Source organism: Lipophrys pholis (genome assembly GCF_963383615.2).
Source record: "Lipophrys pholis genome assembly, chromosome: 12".
NCBI classification, from domain to species: Eukaryota; Metazoa; Chordata; class Actinopteri; order Blenniiformes; family Blenniidae; genus Lipophrys; species Lipophrys pholis.
Window position 1 is genome coordinate 30283870 of NC_137641.1, and position 15328 is coordinate 30299197.

Here is a 15328-nt window from a genome sequence, read left to right on the forward strand (position 1 = left end):
CTTCTGATGTTAATGCTGCAAGCTTCGACCTGCAGTGGCTTTCCAAGAGACAGCAGAGCTCTCGCAAGCTCGGCGAAGGTGGCTGAACACATTAGGCTTATTTCGGACCCGGAATCTAACAGCGCGAGGGCGTTTACACATCCTCCCACCACCACGGATGTGTAGATGCGGTTGGCGTTCTCTCGGTGCACGAGATTGCCTAAGAAAGTCAGGAACGGCAAATCGGTGGACTGGGAAGCTGTCGTTCTTGAACGTTCTCCCGCCTCACCTGTTTCTCCCCCCCACCCGACAAGGTAAACCTTGTTTGTGGTGGGTCGGGGCCGCCGCTCTAGTCAGGAGGGAGGGGGCCTACGTCCCCGTCCCCTTGAGGGGGGGTGGCGCCCCCTTTGGTTGGACAGGTCCAAGTTCTGTACAGCCTCTTTGATGCAGGTTTGAACCCACTGCTGTAGCTCAGTCTTTAACTGGTCAGCTCTGTAGCGACCGTGGTCCCTTTCCGAACCTTTCATTTTCCACTTTGAATTCGGGTCGGGCCCTTTCTTCGGTTGGAAGTTTTGTTCTGACCTGGCCCATTTTCCACCCTTTTGATTTGGTTGTGCGCCTTTCTGCTCAGACGGAGAGGGTGTACCAGACCCTCCTCCAGCATTCGTTCTGGGTGTCGGCAACTCATCGCCCTCAAGCCTCAAATCCGTGTTTTCCCTTGGCTCCATTTCCAGGACCCTCTGGTCAATGTCAGGCTTCTTACCCGGGCATTGACGCAATTCCCACACCATCTGCGCGTGCTGGCGCAGTTCCTTCATGGTGGGTTTGGCGGTCCTGCAAAATAGAGCCACATCGAACCTCCCACTGTCGTGGAGGTTGTTGACAAACAGAGACTTGAAGGCGTGATCTTCCTCCAACCCCGGTGCATTGCGGCCTTGGAAGTAGGCCACTCGTAGGCGCCTGTAATACTCCTTTGGAGGTTCAGACTTCCGTTGGGTGATCGCGAATGCACCAAACGTTGCCGAAGCAGGGTCATTGTACAATGAATACTCTTCCCGGAGAGCCTGGCAGAGGGTGGAGTACCGGTCTCGGGTGTCTGGCGGCAGGGATTCCATGAAAACATGGACTGTTCTGGACGTTGTTTTCCAGAGAAGCTTTAGCTTCTCCCGCATGGAAGGACGTGCGATGTCGAGGAGGCAGCGTTCAACCTCACGGAGGTAGTCCTCGATACTCGCGTCCTTGTTGCTCGGGTCAAAGCGTTCGATGTCCTTTGCGAGGGATTCGAGCTGGCGGGTCCGGACATCCCACCCCCTCACGGGACTGGGGCCGTCAGAGTCCTCTGACGACAGTTCCCCGTGGACTGCTGTCTGACGCGGGTCGGGGCCGCTAGGGCCATACAAGGGAGGTCTACTGGGGTGTAGAGGCACCCTCCTGGACCCCTGCTCCCGACTGCTAGCGTCGCGTGGGGGCTGCAGATGGGAAGGAGTGGCGGAGTCGTCGAAGCGCACCGTGCTGCGGCTGCGCGTGGGCTGAAAAGAATCACCATCTAAGCTATATGAGGCGTCATACCTCTGCGTTGTGGCGCATGAGGAGTCGATAGTGCCAGACCTCTCTGGCGAAGCCAGATTACGACGACCCCAATTAGGGTCACGTTGCGCACCTAGGGTGGCAGTGTAAAGCTGGTGTCGGAGATTTTCTTCCCTCTCCATGCCCATCGCGATTAGCGACTGAGCTTCTTCTAGGTTTTCCTTTAACTCCTGGATCTGAGGCTCACTCTCTAGTGTGCACTCATCGACCTTCGTCTCCTTATGAGGAGGCAGAGCCCGTTGCTTCTCGGGCTCTGAAGGCTGATCCTCGTCCTTGGAGGCGTCCAGCTCCTGTCGGAGGCGAGCGTTGTCCTTGGATAGCCTCTGGTTGTCCAGACGCAGCCGATCCGTACGCTCCTCCGCCTCCTTTGACTGTAGCTCTGCTCTACGCTGGTAGAGCAGGCTGATCTGGCCCAGGACGTCCGGCACTGTACGTGCCGGCTTGTCCCCTGGGTTGTTGACAAAACTTACCAGCTCTCGGATCTTTTCTTCGCAAATCTCAACGCTGTAGCGTTCGAGATTTGCTTTCTCCTCCAAGGAGAGACGGACGAGGTGGGACACCACGTCTCGTATGGCCGGCTCAGTTAGCACCGGCGGAGCCTCGGCTCCCTGTGCCCGGGAACTCTTACCCTCCATTGAGTGGTTGAGATTTACGCCCGAAGTCAACAACGTTAGCTGTGGTTAACGGCAAATTAGCTTTGCTACTGCACAGGTAACGGCTGTACCTGTGTCTTACAAACCTCTCGGTTTCGTTAATTGCTCGAGCTGCACCCTATCCAAGTTAGTCAGATGCGTCTAACACCTTGGCGAGCAATATTGTTAGTGTCTATTAATCGTAGTCAGAAATCTTAACACAGCGTGTTAATCATGCGTAGAATGCAGGGAAAGCAAGGCACTAACCACTTCACAACTGATTTCACACCACAAGTGACTTTGTTCGACAGTGCTGAAAAAGTGTATCTTGAAAACCAATTCTGGGAGAATAAAGTTAACGGCTACACCTTAAGTGAACGATTCAGGATTATTTTGTGCAGTTATTCGTAACAATGCTGGTTTACAACAGCCTCACACGGGGCACCATTATGTTGGGGTCAGCGTGTGATCAGAATATGCAAATTACCCTAGTGGTAGGCTACCGGAAGGTTCTACCCTGTCAGAGGTAATTTACATATAAACGAATCGCCAAACAGAAGTAAATTGTTATTTACGGGTTGACAATTACTGATCACTAGCGGTAGGCCACCAAAGTAATGGATTACTGGAGTAATAGATTACTAAGGTAATGTACCAAGTGTAAGTTATGCAAAGCTATAAAGGTTGATTGGAGTAAATAGTCAGTTATCGGCCAACAGCTTTGAGCTAAAAAGGGTCGCCTGACGGGAGGAACCTCCACGGGGTCCAATCGCGAAGGCGGTCCACCAGTGGCACGACCGGTCAACAGGCGTGACGGGTCACTCCTTTGTTGACAACTGCGGGTCAGTGGCGTGACCTACCGAAGCGCCTGTGGACCCACAGGAGGCGACTCGCTGGAGTAACCGGGGAAAAGCTCAAGCTGCGAAGGCGTCACAAATGGCTATTGACCTATCAATGAACAACGGTACTTGATTACGAGTGATGATTAAATTACGGAGAGCAACCTATGATTCAAGTTATCAATGAAACAAACCTGCGATTTGTAAGTCAATAACTGAGGGGAGGCTGATTTACTTCGGTGGAGTGGACCACCGAAGGTGATCTGCAAGTAATTTAGAATGGATTGTTAATCAAACAAGTTTGGTTATTTATCTAATAACAATCGGGAGTAATCAAGGAGGAGTTGGAATTAATTAAGTAAAGTCGGGGTTTACTAATTAAATACAATGAGTTATTTGAATGAGCTAAACCATTGAAATTGAATTAAATGCAGTTAGGATTATTAATTGGATAAACTTGCGCTTTATGAATTAATAATACTGGATAATTGGATGCTGAGATGCACGAAAACCACTTAAAAATGATTAAAAGCACTCTTGAGTATTAATTGAATAAATTGACTAATTTATTAATTAATAAAGCATACAAATTATCTATCTGCAACAAAAATAAATGAACAATAGCTTAGAGACAATTCAAGTTGTGATTAGGTTAACTGGGTAACAGATCAATCAATAATAGTGCGGGTAATTAACCACAGAAAATGCGATGAAACACTTAAAATTATTTAAAAGCAATGCGGGTTATTCCCGTGGAAAACCTGCATTCATTCGCCAACGCCTCCTAGGTGTGTTAAATTACCCAAAGCGTTAAAATCATTGAAATTGATTTAAACCATTCAAACTATTAATCAATTGAATATTACCGTTACTTAATCAAAGTCGGGGCACCAGCTGAAGTTAGGGTCTTAAACGAAACATCAGTCTTAAAAAAAGAAAGTTCAATTAAAATGTTTAAATTATTATTTCTGATTGAAATGATAATCGCAATTTAACTGAAGCAGGAAAGGAAGGCTGTAAATCCGAGCACTGACTGTTACAACCAGCAGTTGTCGCTGAAAAGCACACAAAAACCACCAAGAATCGTTCAATTCAACTATTAAGTGTTTATTAACAAACGTCTATTCCTAAATCATCAATCTATGAATCACATCTAATCAATAAACATCAAGCAAGATCTCATAAAACAACACAATACAAAACAAAGCCGGCTAATAAAGTGTGTGTGTGTGTGTGTGAGTGTGTGTGTGTGTGTGTGTGTGTGTTCGAGTGTGGGGGAGCGATGTGTGTGAGTGGGTGTGTGTGTGTTCGAGTGTGGGGAGCGATGTGTGTGTGTGTGTGTGCGGGTTTGTGGAGCGAAAGGGGCGTGACTTGGTGAGGGGGTAATGACCACGAACGTCCACCAGAGGGAGGTAGACGTCGGCGGTCCGGTGTAATCACCCGATCTGGCCACTAGGTGCGCGTCGGCGCGCGGGGCAGTTGTGATGACTTAATGCAACCACCAGATGGCGGTACGAGCGGTTGCAATTACCCACGCGACTACCAGAGGGCGCCAAACGGCTCGGCGACCCGGCGAGGAAATCGATGTGATTACCCACCCGGTCACCAGAGGCGCTCGGCGTGCTCTGCCTGGGATAGCGTGACGTCACTGAGCTCCGCACGGGCCGTAGCCGTCGGGAGCGCGCCGGATTCCTTGTGGCCGAGAAATCCGAGCCGCAGTGAACTACACACGGTCCCAGGGACGCACTGAAAGGAGGCGCTTGGAGGCAGCGGCGGCCGTACCGTGCGCTGGTTAGTGAACAGGGAAACAGAGGAGAAGAGGAGAGAGAGAGAGGAGAGAGGAGGGGGTGTCTGACTGTGTACACTGACGCGACCGCCTCAGCTACACGTACAGAGTCCAAAAACGGCTGTTCAGGCAGATATGGACTCTGGGAGCAGAAGCGTGAGCTGAGGATGAGGAGGCTCGCGCGTGCGTGCGATGATTCGCGTGGATGGCCGTCCACGCGTAGACACAAAAGTACTCAGAAACAGGGATCGGCGTCCCAAAGTTACAAGTACCAACAATAAACACACAGCAATAATAATATCACGTTATTCTAATTCCTGCCCAGACTCTAAGCCTTACTTGGTTGGACGAGGGGGAAACGTGCTTCCGTGGCCAGGTGAAATCCGTCGATTTGTGGCCGCGGGCGGTTCTCTGGCGTCCCAGAAAATAGAGACCTGACGTGGACTACGGAGGGGAAACCCGTAGTGTGATCCGAGGGGCGATCAGCAGCTTCTTGCGATGAGGGGGGGAGTGAAGAAGCGATGCTCAGGTCGGTCTGCAGACGAGCGTGCGGTTGCAGCGCGCGCTCGGGGTCCGGATGATGCAAACAAAAAAAAGGGAGGAAAAAAAAGAAGGGGAAACCAAAAATAAAGGGAATTCCCGCTTTTCTTGAGCTCGTCCAGCGAGGTGAAGAAAATTCAGGCCCGGTCCAGGTGCGTTAACACGAGGCGCTTTGTCTCCTTACGAAAAGGTGCGTCTGGGTTGACGCGATTTCGTTTTGGAAGAGGCTGGATCTCTTCCCGGGCCTGAATTTATACCGTTATGATGTCTTCCGGGCTCCCCGCGGCGTTGGCCGTGGTTCAGCCAATCCACGCGGGGTTGGCTTGCGCGTCACCGGGCCGGTGACCCGGTGATGACGGGATTTTGGGTCCCCCTGCCGTCGAGCTGCAGTGCCGCAGCTAGAGGAGGGGGGACCCGGGGGCCCCCCAGGGGGGGGTCATGTGATCAATGGCGAATTTTCCAGGGTTGAGCACATGGTTTCTTTGTTCTCAAAGAAACGTGGCTCACCCCCCTCCTCGCCCCCCCCCTTCCTCATGAGGGTGAGTGAACAAAGGATTTTGGCTCCAACATATTGAATCAATGTTTTGATTAGTTTTATCCTCCTATTCTCGCTTTTTTTAAATTAAAAACAATCCTTCTAAACTGTCACTAATAAACGTCGTGTTCAAATGAAAACAGAAAACTTTTGTTTGTTTGTTTAAACGACAAAGTTGCTCGGAGTCACTGAAAACACAACTTTTTAAAAACACTCGCGTCCCAGCGGAAACAGGAACTTTTTGAAATGCTGCTACTGCGCATGTGCAACCAACAGCACCCACTAGTGGCCCGACATGAAAACTATAACAACTTCAAAACGCAACCGTGAAACTTTTCTAAAACGAAAATGCAAAAACGATGTGTTTCCACCTGAAACGTTGTCATGTAAACAACGCCTGACTTTTATTCAGAGGTTCAATTTTTTTCCACAAATTAAAAAGAGTTTGAAAGCATTCCCCTGACCCGTACATGTTGGCGCTCTCTGGCGCCCCCCACAGTGAACTTAAAATAAGTTAAAAAACAAACAGAATAAATAAAAGTGGTTCGGTCACGTGAAGGCTGCGTCGTGAGAAAATGACGTCCTCAGACTACTGATGGCTTGTTGGAGCTTCTTCTTCGTCTCCTGTCAGAGTCCAGAGTTTGATCGATCAGCATGGCGTCTCCCTCGCCCGGCGGCGGCGTCTCCCTCGCCCGGCGGCGGCGTCTCCCTCGCCCGGCGGCGGCGGCGCTCAGTAGAAGCGTTTCCGGCGGCTCTCGTTCCAGTGGCTGTACACCACCAGGCCGATGATGAGGAGGAAGATGCAGCCCAGCAAGGAGAAGAGCACAGTGAAGAAGAGGCCGATGCTGCTCATCCCCTGCTCGACGTCGCCCCCTGGAGGTGAAAGGAAGAAGTGAGTGAGACTTCCTCACTTTGGTTGAGTCACCATTACTCCTCATAGTAACCAGAAACATAACGTTCTACTATTTTAATAAAATAGTAAAACACTTTTTAAACCCACTAATGAGCGTTTGTTTCCTCAACGAATGAATAAATATGATGATGATCACATGATCCACGGTGATGAAGCTCCGTTTACACGTTTCAAGTGGAAACGCATCATTTTGTTGTTGTTCAGGAAAGTTTTTGTTTACATGGCAACATTTTGAAAACGACATCGGTTTACATGGAATAAGTAATTACCATGTCAGGCCACTAGTGGCTGCTGTTGTATATTTTTTGTAATGAAACGACCCACGCATGTGCAGAGAGAACAAAATAAAAGTACCAAGTTGGATTGTTATTACGGTGACTGTCAAAATAAAAGTACCAAGTTGGATTGTTATTACGGTGACTGTCAAAATAAAAGTACCAAGTCCCAGGAGAATATGGACTGTGTTTTTTTTTGTTGTGTAAACACATTTTGGAGTAAACAGCAAAACCTGCAAAAAAATCTCTAAACCAGAAATTCGTTTTTTAATGTATTATTACAATATAGTTTACAGCTGTAACATTCTGACTTTTTTAAATGCTTCTCCTTAATGTATTAACTTATAGTAAAATGATTTTATATAGCAACTTTCGTAGATCAAAAGGTGTTTTACAACAATAAAAACAGAAAAATAAAAACAGAACTAAGGTCAGTAAAGTTACAAGTCAACCAAAGTCCTCTGTGTGTGTGTGTGTGTGTGTGTGTGTGTGTGTGTGTGTGTGTGTGTGTGTGTGTGTGTGTGTGTGTGTGTGTGTGTGTGTGTGTGTCTCACTCCGGAGCAGCTCCATGTTATCCACACTGGGTATGGTGATCTCCTCCTCCTCCTCCTCCTCTTCCTCCTCTCTTTTACTGCGCAGCACGGTGAGCTGGTAGAGCTTCAGGGAGATGATGTCGTGGTTGTCTAATAAAAGGAGGCGATGATGATAAAACAGGAAGGGAGGAACGTGACTTTAGTGACATCTGGTGGTGAAGCTGCAGACTGCAGCCGCTGCAGCTCTGGAGCGGCTCCACACAATTCTGTGTAAATTAAACAGTTTGCTTTTATTTTTTATCTCGTGTGCGTGCCATAAATGACTAAATTATTTGGAGTTGCTAAAACTACTCGCCAAAAGTTTAAATGGCTAAAATCACAACAGAAACAGTAAAATAAAGGTTAGAATGGCACATAAAGCTGTTTTGTTTAAACCATTCAGAACAACTGTTCTCTCTGTTAATACTGTTGTTCCTCCTTGTCTTGGTTTTTAATATCTAATACTTATCTTGCCTTTATTTTCTAAATGTTATTATTTATTAATTCATTTCAGACGAACAAGTGTACCATCCCGTGTACTCCACTAGGTGTCATGACATCACGAGTAACGTATGAGCGCGGCTAACGATGGTTCCCGTTAACCGGGGGGTCTGGACACGGTTTACCCGAGAGGTCTCCGGTGATCGCCGTGGCGCCGAAGTAATAACCCTTTGGCAGCCGCACGCCGGGGATGTCCAGGCAGTCCCTCCACTCGTGCTGCCCGTCGATGTCGATCATCACCTGGAGGACGGAGGCAGTCGAGACACGGTGAGACAGTGACAGGACAGAACGGTGTCGGTACCCCCGGTGAGACACTTTGTCCCCTGTTCACGTGGAGGAGTCAGGAAGTAGTGAAGGTAATTAACATTATTAACTTAAATAGTGGGGGTCTAGAGTTTATTGTGGCGAGCTTCTAACCAGAGGTTTGATAGTTTGAATCCCTTTGCAACATTACTACTGTATTTTATTAACCCATGGATTTATACATTTTAGGATTTCATGTGGAATCATCTGGAAACTGAAAGCAAAGTGAATAAAATAAATATCTCCTCTCATCATGTCCTGCTGCTGAGCTTTACTGAGGCTCTCTGGCGCCCTCTAGAGGAGGCCCGCCCTACATGTTGAGAACTTCATCCTCTCCTCCTCTTTCATTCAGTTCTGTGGCAGCAGTGGGAGGTTCCTCTCACCGTGAGCCGGCGGCGGATGTACCGGATGAACAGGAAGGTGTCGTGCTTGAGGTTTCGCACCATGGCGTTGCAGCCGCCCAGCTCGGTGGGACGGCCGTCCAGCTCGTGGTCATAACTGATGCTGCCGTTTCCCACCATGGCGAGGACGAAGGGGAAGATCCTCTGTTGGCGGCGGGAGGGGAGGGGGGCGAGATGAGTGAGTCGTCACACGCAGGAGTAGTACTGAGAGTACTGAGAGTACTGCTCGATCATGCAGGGGGAGTTTTCACATTTTGAACCTCGAGTCACCAGTAAATATCAAAGTGATCTTTATGGAAGGAAACAGGAGTGAAGAGGAGAAACTGTAATCCGGGGGCGTCCGGCTGCAATAAGAAATCCAACTGAAATCACTGAAAGCCGGCGGAAATAAAAGTTCCTCTTTCTGTTCAGAAGTTATTCAGTCTTGTTTACAGGAACTTTACTCTGAAAACCACCAAAACCAGTAATCATGCAAAAACACAACAAACACCAACCAGTCATGACGGTTCGACTCCCGGTGGGTTTGATGAATCCCCCCCCCAACAAACAGCACCCACTACTGGCCCTAAATGAAACTGATGTTCGTTTCCTTGTAAACGAACATCAGTTTCAAAATGTTGTCGTGTAAATACGAAACTTTTCTGAAATGACACCAAAACAGTTGCTAAATTGTCGACCTTCATATCTCCTCCCCAAACCAGCGCCATGTTGTTGTTTACTCCCCCGGTCGGTGGTCGTCCTGTCATGGCTGACGGGGGCGAGTGTTTTTCAGGTCATGCTTGACGGCCCGCCGAACAAAAGGCATCAGACGAGGGAGGGGTACCTGTGTGCGGGGGGTGTACCTCTTCTTCTGCGCCTGTCTCCAAACGGTGGCACAAGAGAGCACAAACACTTTACAGCAGTCTGCCGGCGTCGCCGACTCACAACAACCCTGCTCGTCTTCCTGCGGGTGAGCCGCTGCGCATTACCTCCAAGTGCTTCTCCTCGTTGGGGTACGTGTCCACGAACACTCCCAGCCCGGTGAAGTTGTCCATGTTACCGAACACGGGACCTGTGGGGACACACGCCGAGCGTCACACTCCAGAACGACGAGCCGTTAAGGCCTCTTCATCCTCCATAAGAACAAGACGAAGGTTGGGCAGTGCGGGGTCCTGTCGAACAAAATGACGTCATTTCCTTCTTCCAGCTCCTTCTGGCCGAACAAATTAGTTTGGTCTGTTCCAACCGCCCTGGCCGAACTATGGAGGAGCCGCACTGCCGTAACTTCTGCACTGCCGTGTGCTGCGCATGCGTGTTCTAGTTCGCTCATGACTATCGATAATATTTTAATCATATTTAGCTTGTAACAGCGCTACTGTACGAGCGCCGCAGCGCGTTAAAATGTCGGAGTGCAGGCTGACGTGATGCACCTGAACGCATCACGAACAGCTGTCAGCTCCTGGAGTTAGAACTGGACTAAACATGGCGCTCGGACAAAAACTTTTTTATGACTGAAAAAGTTCAGAGAAATGTATTTCTGAAAGCACTGGAGGCCAGAAATAAACTGTGCAGTTGAAAAGTTTAAACGCCGCTTCACAGACGAGGGGGCGTGGCCTGCTGTGAGGGGGCGTGGCCTGCGAGTTCGGCAGCTTTTTTTTCTGCTGCTGGCTGACGTCACTGCAGAACTTTCTTCTTGTTCTTATGGGTTCAAAAAGGGAGGATGCAGGAGCCGTTACTCTCAGGTCGGCGAGCGGCGGTACCTTTCTGCATGCGTTGCTTCGTGTACCAGATGGCCAGACCGTCGCCGTTCAGGTTCTTCTTTCCTTGTCCGTGAACTTTAAAGTGAACCTGCATCTCCCAGTCCGTCAGATCACACGGCTGAAACACAGGAACCAGAGCGCTGGGTTCTCCTCGTGTTCTCCATGTGTCACTGTTTATTAAACCTCTAAAGGTCTCAGAGCGCTGGGTTCTCCTCACGTTCTCCGTGTGTCACTGTTTATTAAACCTCTAAAGGTCTCAGAGCGCTGGGTTCTCCTCGTGTTCTCCGTGTGTCACTGTTTATTAAACCTCTAAAGGTCTCAGAGCGCTGGGTTCTCCTCGTGTTCTCCATGTGTCACTGTTTATTAAACCTCTAAAGGTCTCAGAGCGCTGGGTTCTCCTTGTGTTCTCCGTGTGTCACTGTTTATTAAACCTCTAAAGGTCTCAGAGCGCTGGGTTCTCCTCGTGTTCTCCATGTGTCACTGTTTATTAAACCTCTAAAGGTCTCAGAGCGCTGGGTTCTCCTCACGTTCTCCGTGTGTCACTGTTTATTAAACCTCTAAAGGTCTCAGAGCGCTGGGTTCTCCTTGTGTTCTCCGTGTGTCACTGTTTATCAAACCTCTAATGGTTCCAGAGCGCTGGGTTCTCCTTGTGTTCTCCGTGTGTCACTGTTTATCAAACCTCCAAAGGTTCCAGAGCAGAAGTTACTCTGAGTCTCTGAAGAACCCAGTCATTACACACTTCTGTCTAATTCAACACGTTTGATGACGCACGATTGTAAAACACTGAAATTTCCATCGCTGGAGTTACTGACAGTATTACTCATGTAAAAATACTCATCCTTAAAACTCCTCGGGGCCTCAGTTACTTTGTAGTAAGTGACACATTCAGCGGCGTTGTCAACATCAGGCGCAAACCCAACGTCAATAAGAACAAATTCAAATAACCCGAGTCCCGAAATACTACTGAATTTAATGTGAGTATTTGTAATGCATTACATCCACAGTGGAGAGAGTACTGAGGAACGTGGAGATCAAACAGGTGTTACTTTATCATCAAGTCTTATTTTGGAAATTGTACTTATGTGTGAATAAAATTACACACTTGGAAAAAAGATACTCACGTTCCCCCAAATGCTGCCTGATTAGAGTAATGTGAGTACTTGTAATAAATACTTCCACCCCTGGATTGTATGCATCTGAGAACGACAATATGAATACTTTTCTCAGAGACTACTTTAAGTATTGAGATACTTAAAGTAGTTTGTGTTACTCAAATTGTGGAAGTAAAGTAGGTTACATGGTGTATATTATACTAAGTGTGAGTGACGGTACATACTTGAAAAAGTATTCATCCAAGTAAAAGTACCTTAAAAACAACACATTTACAGTAATGTCAGTATTTGTGTTATTACCTTATAAAACTGCTTTTCCTTGTATCTGAATGCTGCTATAGAAACATGCTAGGGATTTTCCAGAAAAATGATTTTCAAAATAAAGTTTAAGTGTATTTGTTATAATCTGAATTTATATTGTTGTACTTATACTTAGCAGTAATACGAAAGCGTGTCACAAACAGAGTGGTCTGCAGTGATAGCAGACCAGGTCCAGGGCGATCCTGGCCATATCAAATAATATATATATATGTATATAATCATAAGATGTAGATCCTTCAGGACTGGTCCAGGCTGGTCCCGGACTGGTCCAGGCTGGTCCCGGACTGGTCCAGGCTGGTCCCAGACTGGTCCAGGCTGGTCCCGGACTAAATGTATTGATCCTGCCTGTGGTCCAGGACTACTATGATTCATCCACACAAAGTCACATGACTGCTGACGAGGGAGCAATCACATGGAATGTGTTTAGTAGTGGTGTGTAATACTGCAAGATTTGGTATCGATACAATACCGAGTAAATATAGGGTCAGTATCGCCAATACCAATCCGATACTAATACTTTTAAATATTCAAGGATAAAATGCGTCTTCAATTTGCTAAATGTGGAGACTTTTTCATGACATTTAAGTGTTTTTATGATTTTTCCCTTTGGTTGATTAATTAGTTAAGACCTACAACACATTTTGGAAACAAGGTTGTTGGTAAACAGAAAATACTTTATCATAGTAAAATGTTTTGTTCAAACAACAGTCACAGAACTATTTACCGTGTAACCGTGTAATGTCGGGATTTTGTGTTTCTTAAATGAACAAAGTGTACCAAACGATCAGTCCAGAACAAAATTAGAACAAAATATTATTTCAGAGTCTTCAGGATGAAGCAGCATGGAGAGAGACGCAATCGAAGTATTGATCTCATTGCTCAGGTATCGTTCGATACCGATGTACTAATGTTTAGTCATACAGAATACGCTCTGTTTGCAGTTTTACTTCACGGGTACTCACGATGCGGCTCCACACCGCCCCCTGACGGCTCTGCATGTCCGCGGTGAGGCGCACCTGCTCCGTGGTCACCATGGCATCGCCCATCAGCTCCCAGTGGGAGGAGCCAAACGAGCCCACACCTGAGAGCACGAGCAGGTAGTCAAAGCAAATAAAAGGTCAAATATTCGTACTGGACATGTCACTTAGAGGCGAATGAGTGTCACGGAGCAGGGTGCTGTGAGGAAAAACCGTTAAATGGAGTAATACGGTGTAAAATTCGTCCCCGGCCGTGAAGTGAATTGACCGTTAAACGTTATTTCTAGAAACATCTGCCGGTCGCCCCCCCCCCCCCCCCCCCCCCCCAGCCTGCTCCCCAGCCCAGCCCGTACCTTGGTAAGGCTTCGTCAGGGAAAACTCCCGCTTCAGGAACTCCTCCATTTCGTGGTCATCGTCCGCGAAACACCAGCTCGCCGCCAAAACGATGAAAACGAGTGTGAGGTGCGATTTAAAAGGCATTATTTTCCTCCTGGACGCGAGTCTGAACGGGAGATGATTCCTCCGACTGGCGGCGGCCATCGTGGCTCCACTGGGGCAGGAGCCTCCTTCTGATTGGTTCACGGTCTCTCATGGCTCTTTGCTATTGATCCGTCTGACTGTCAATCAAAATTCTGGTTTCTGATTGGCTGCAGTGTATACAGTTGTTTTAATTAAGAATAGTGAATCAAGCTGATTTAAAAAATGTAATCCAGGACTAATCTGTGAATTAATCCCTTTATTACGGTATAAATTTGTTGTTTTTACAACTGTACCTTTCTAATCAATGTATAATAACTAAACTCATCCGTGTGTAAATAAAGAATTACAAGTACATAAGTAGATTAGTAACAGTATTTACAAAAATTGGAATGTGAGTATTATGCAGATTTTGAGCAGTAGTTCCAGTAGATAATTTACAGTATTCACAGTATTTATAGTAGTTGTAGTAGTATTGACAGTAGTTACAATATGTAGATTGGTTACAGTATTTACAGTAATTGGAATATGTGTATTATGTAATTAGATTAAATAATAAAATATGGAATATAGGCAAGTAAAACAGTGCAACAAGATTCAAAATGAGTTTAAAAGAAACTGAAATGTGCAATACACAGTCTGTGTAGCATCAGAATAAGTAATGTAGATTAGTTACTGTATTCACAGTATTTGGGGTACTTATAATATGCAAATTATGTAGATGAGTCAGTATGTTTAGAATAGTTGGAATATGTAGGTCATTTCCAGTAATTGTAGTAATGTTTAAAATAGTTGGAGTATATACATTATATGCAGTAGTTAGATCATTTACAATATTTGGAATATGCAGATTAGTTACAGTATTTGCAGTAGTTGGAATCTGTAGATTTGTTAGAATATTTCCTGTAGTAGGAATATATAATTTCTTTCACTAGTCAGGGTATTTCCAGTTGTTGGAATGTGTCATTTGTTACAGTAGTCAGTTTTCCTAGTACTTGGAATATGTAGATCATGTAGATTAGTTACAGTATTTCCAGTAGTTGGAATGTGTCATTTGTTTCAGTACCCAGAGTATTTCTAGTATTTCGAATATGTAGATTAGTTCCAGTAGTTCCAGTTGTTGAACTATGTGATTTATTTACAGTACTTACAGTATTTCAATAGTTGGAATATGTAGATTGTTTACAGCATATTTGAAGTAATAACTAAAGTAGTAGGAGTACTTACATTACGTGCAGTAGTAACTGTAGATCATTTACAGTATTTGGAATATATAGATTAGTTACTGCTTTTTCAGTAGTTTGAATATGTAATTTACTACAGGAGTCAGAGTATTTCCAGTAGTTGAAATATTTAGATGATGGTGATTAGTCAGTGTTTAGTATATTTCCAGTGGTTGGAATATATAATTTGTTAGTCTTCAGAGTATTTCATGTATTTGGAATATGAAGATTAGTTACAGTATTTCCAGTTGTTGGAATATATAGATTAGGTAGACGAGTTTGAATATTTCCAGTAGTAGGAATACGCAATTTGTAACAGTACTCAAAGTATTTCTTGTGTTTCAAATATGCAGATTAGTTACAGTATTTGGAATAAGTAATTTAATACAGGAGTCAGAGTATTTCCAGCAGTTTGACAGTTTAGAATGTATTATGTACAATAGTTACAGCATCTCTAACAGTAGAAATATGTAGATTGTGTGTATCAGTCATATTATTTATAACATTTCCTGCTGTTGGATAAAGTAATTTTTTACAGCATTCAGAGTATTTTCGATGTGTAGATTACACAGAGTACTTCCAGTATTTCGAATATATAATTTAACGACAATAATTC

General features: G+C 45.9%; 1 protein-coding gene across 1 annotated transcript; it reads right to left on the bottom strand.

Moving 5' to 3' along the window:
* Positions 1-6265: 6265 nt before the first annotated feature.
* lman2la (lectin, mannose-binding 2-like a) lies at positions 6266-13564 on the bottom strand. The gene is made up of 9 exons (XM_080476720.1): positions 13366-13564; positions 12998-13116; positions 10603-10720; positions 9832-9914; positions 9687-9719; positions 8846-9007; positions 8285-8399; positions 7641-7769; positions 6266-6771 (listed from the first exon to the last, which is right to left on the bottom strand). Exons 1-9 carry the CDS (start codon positions 13550-13552, stop codon positions 6629-6631), a joined length of 1089 nt encoding a protein of 362 aa, XP_080332846.1. The 5' UTR covers positions 13553-13564; the 3' UTR covers positions 6266-6628.
* Between the last annotated feature and the right edge of the window lie 1764 nt (positions 13565-15328).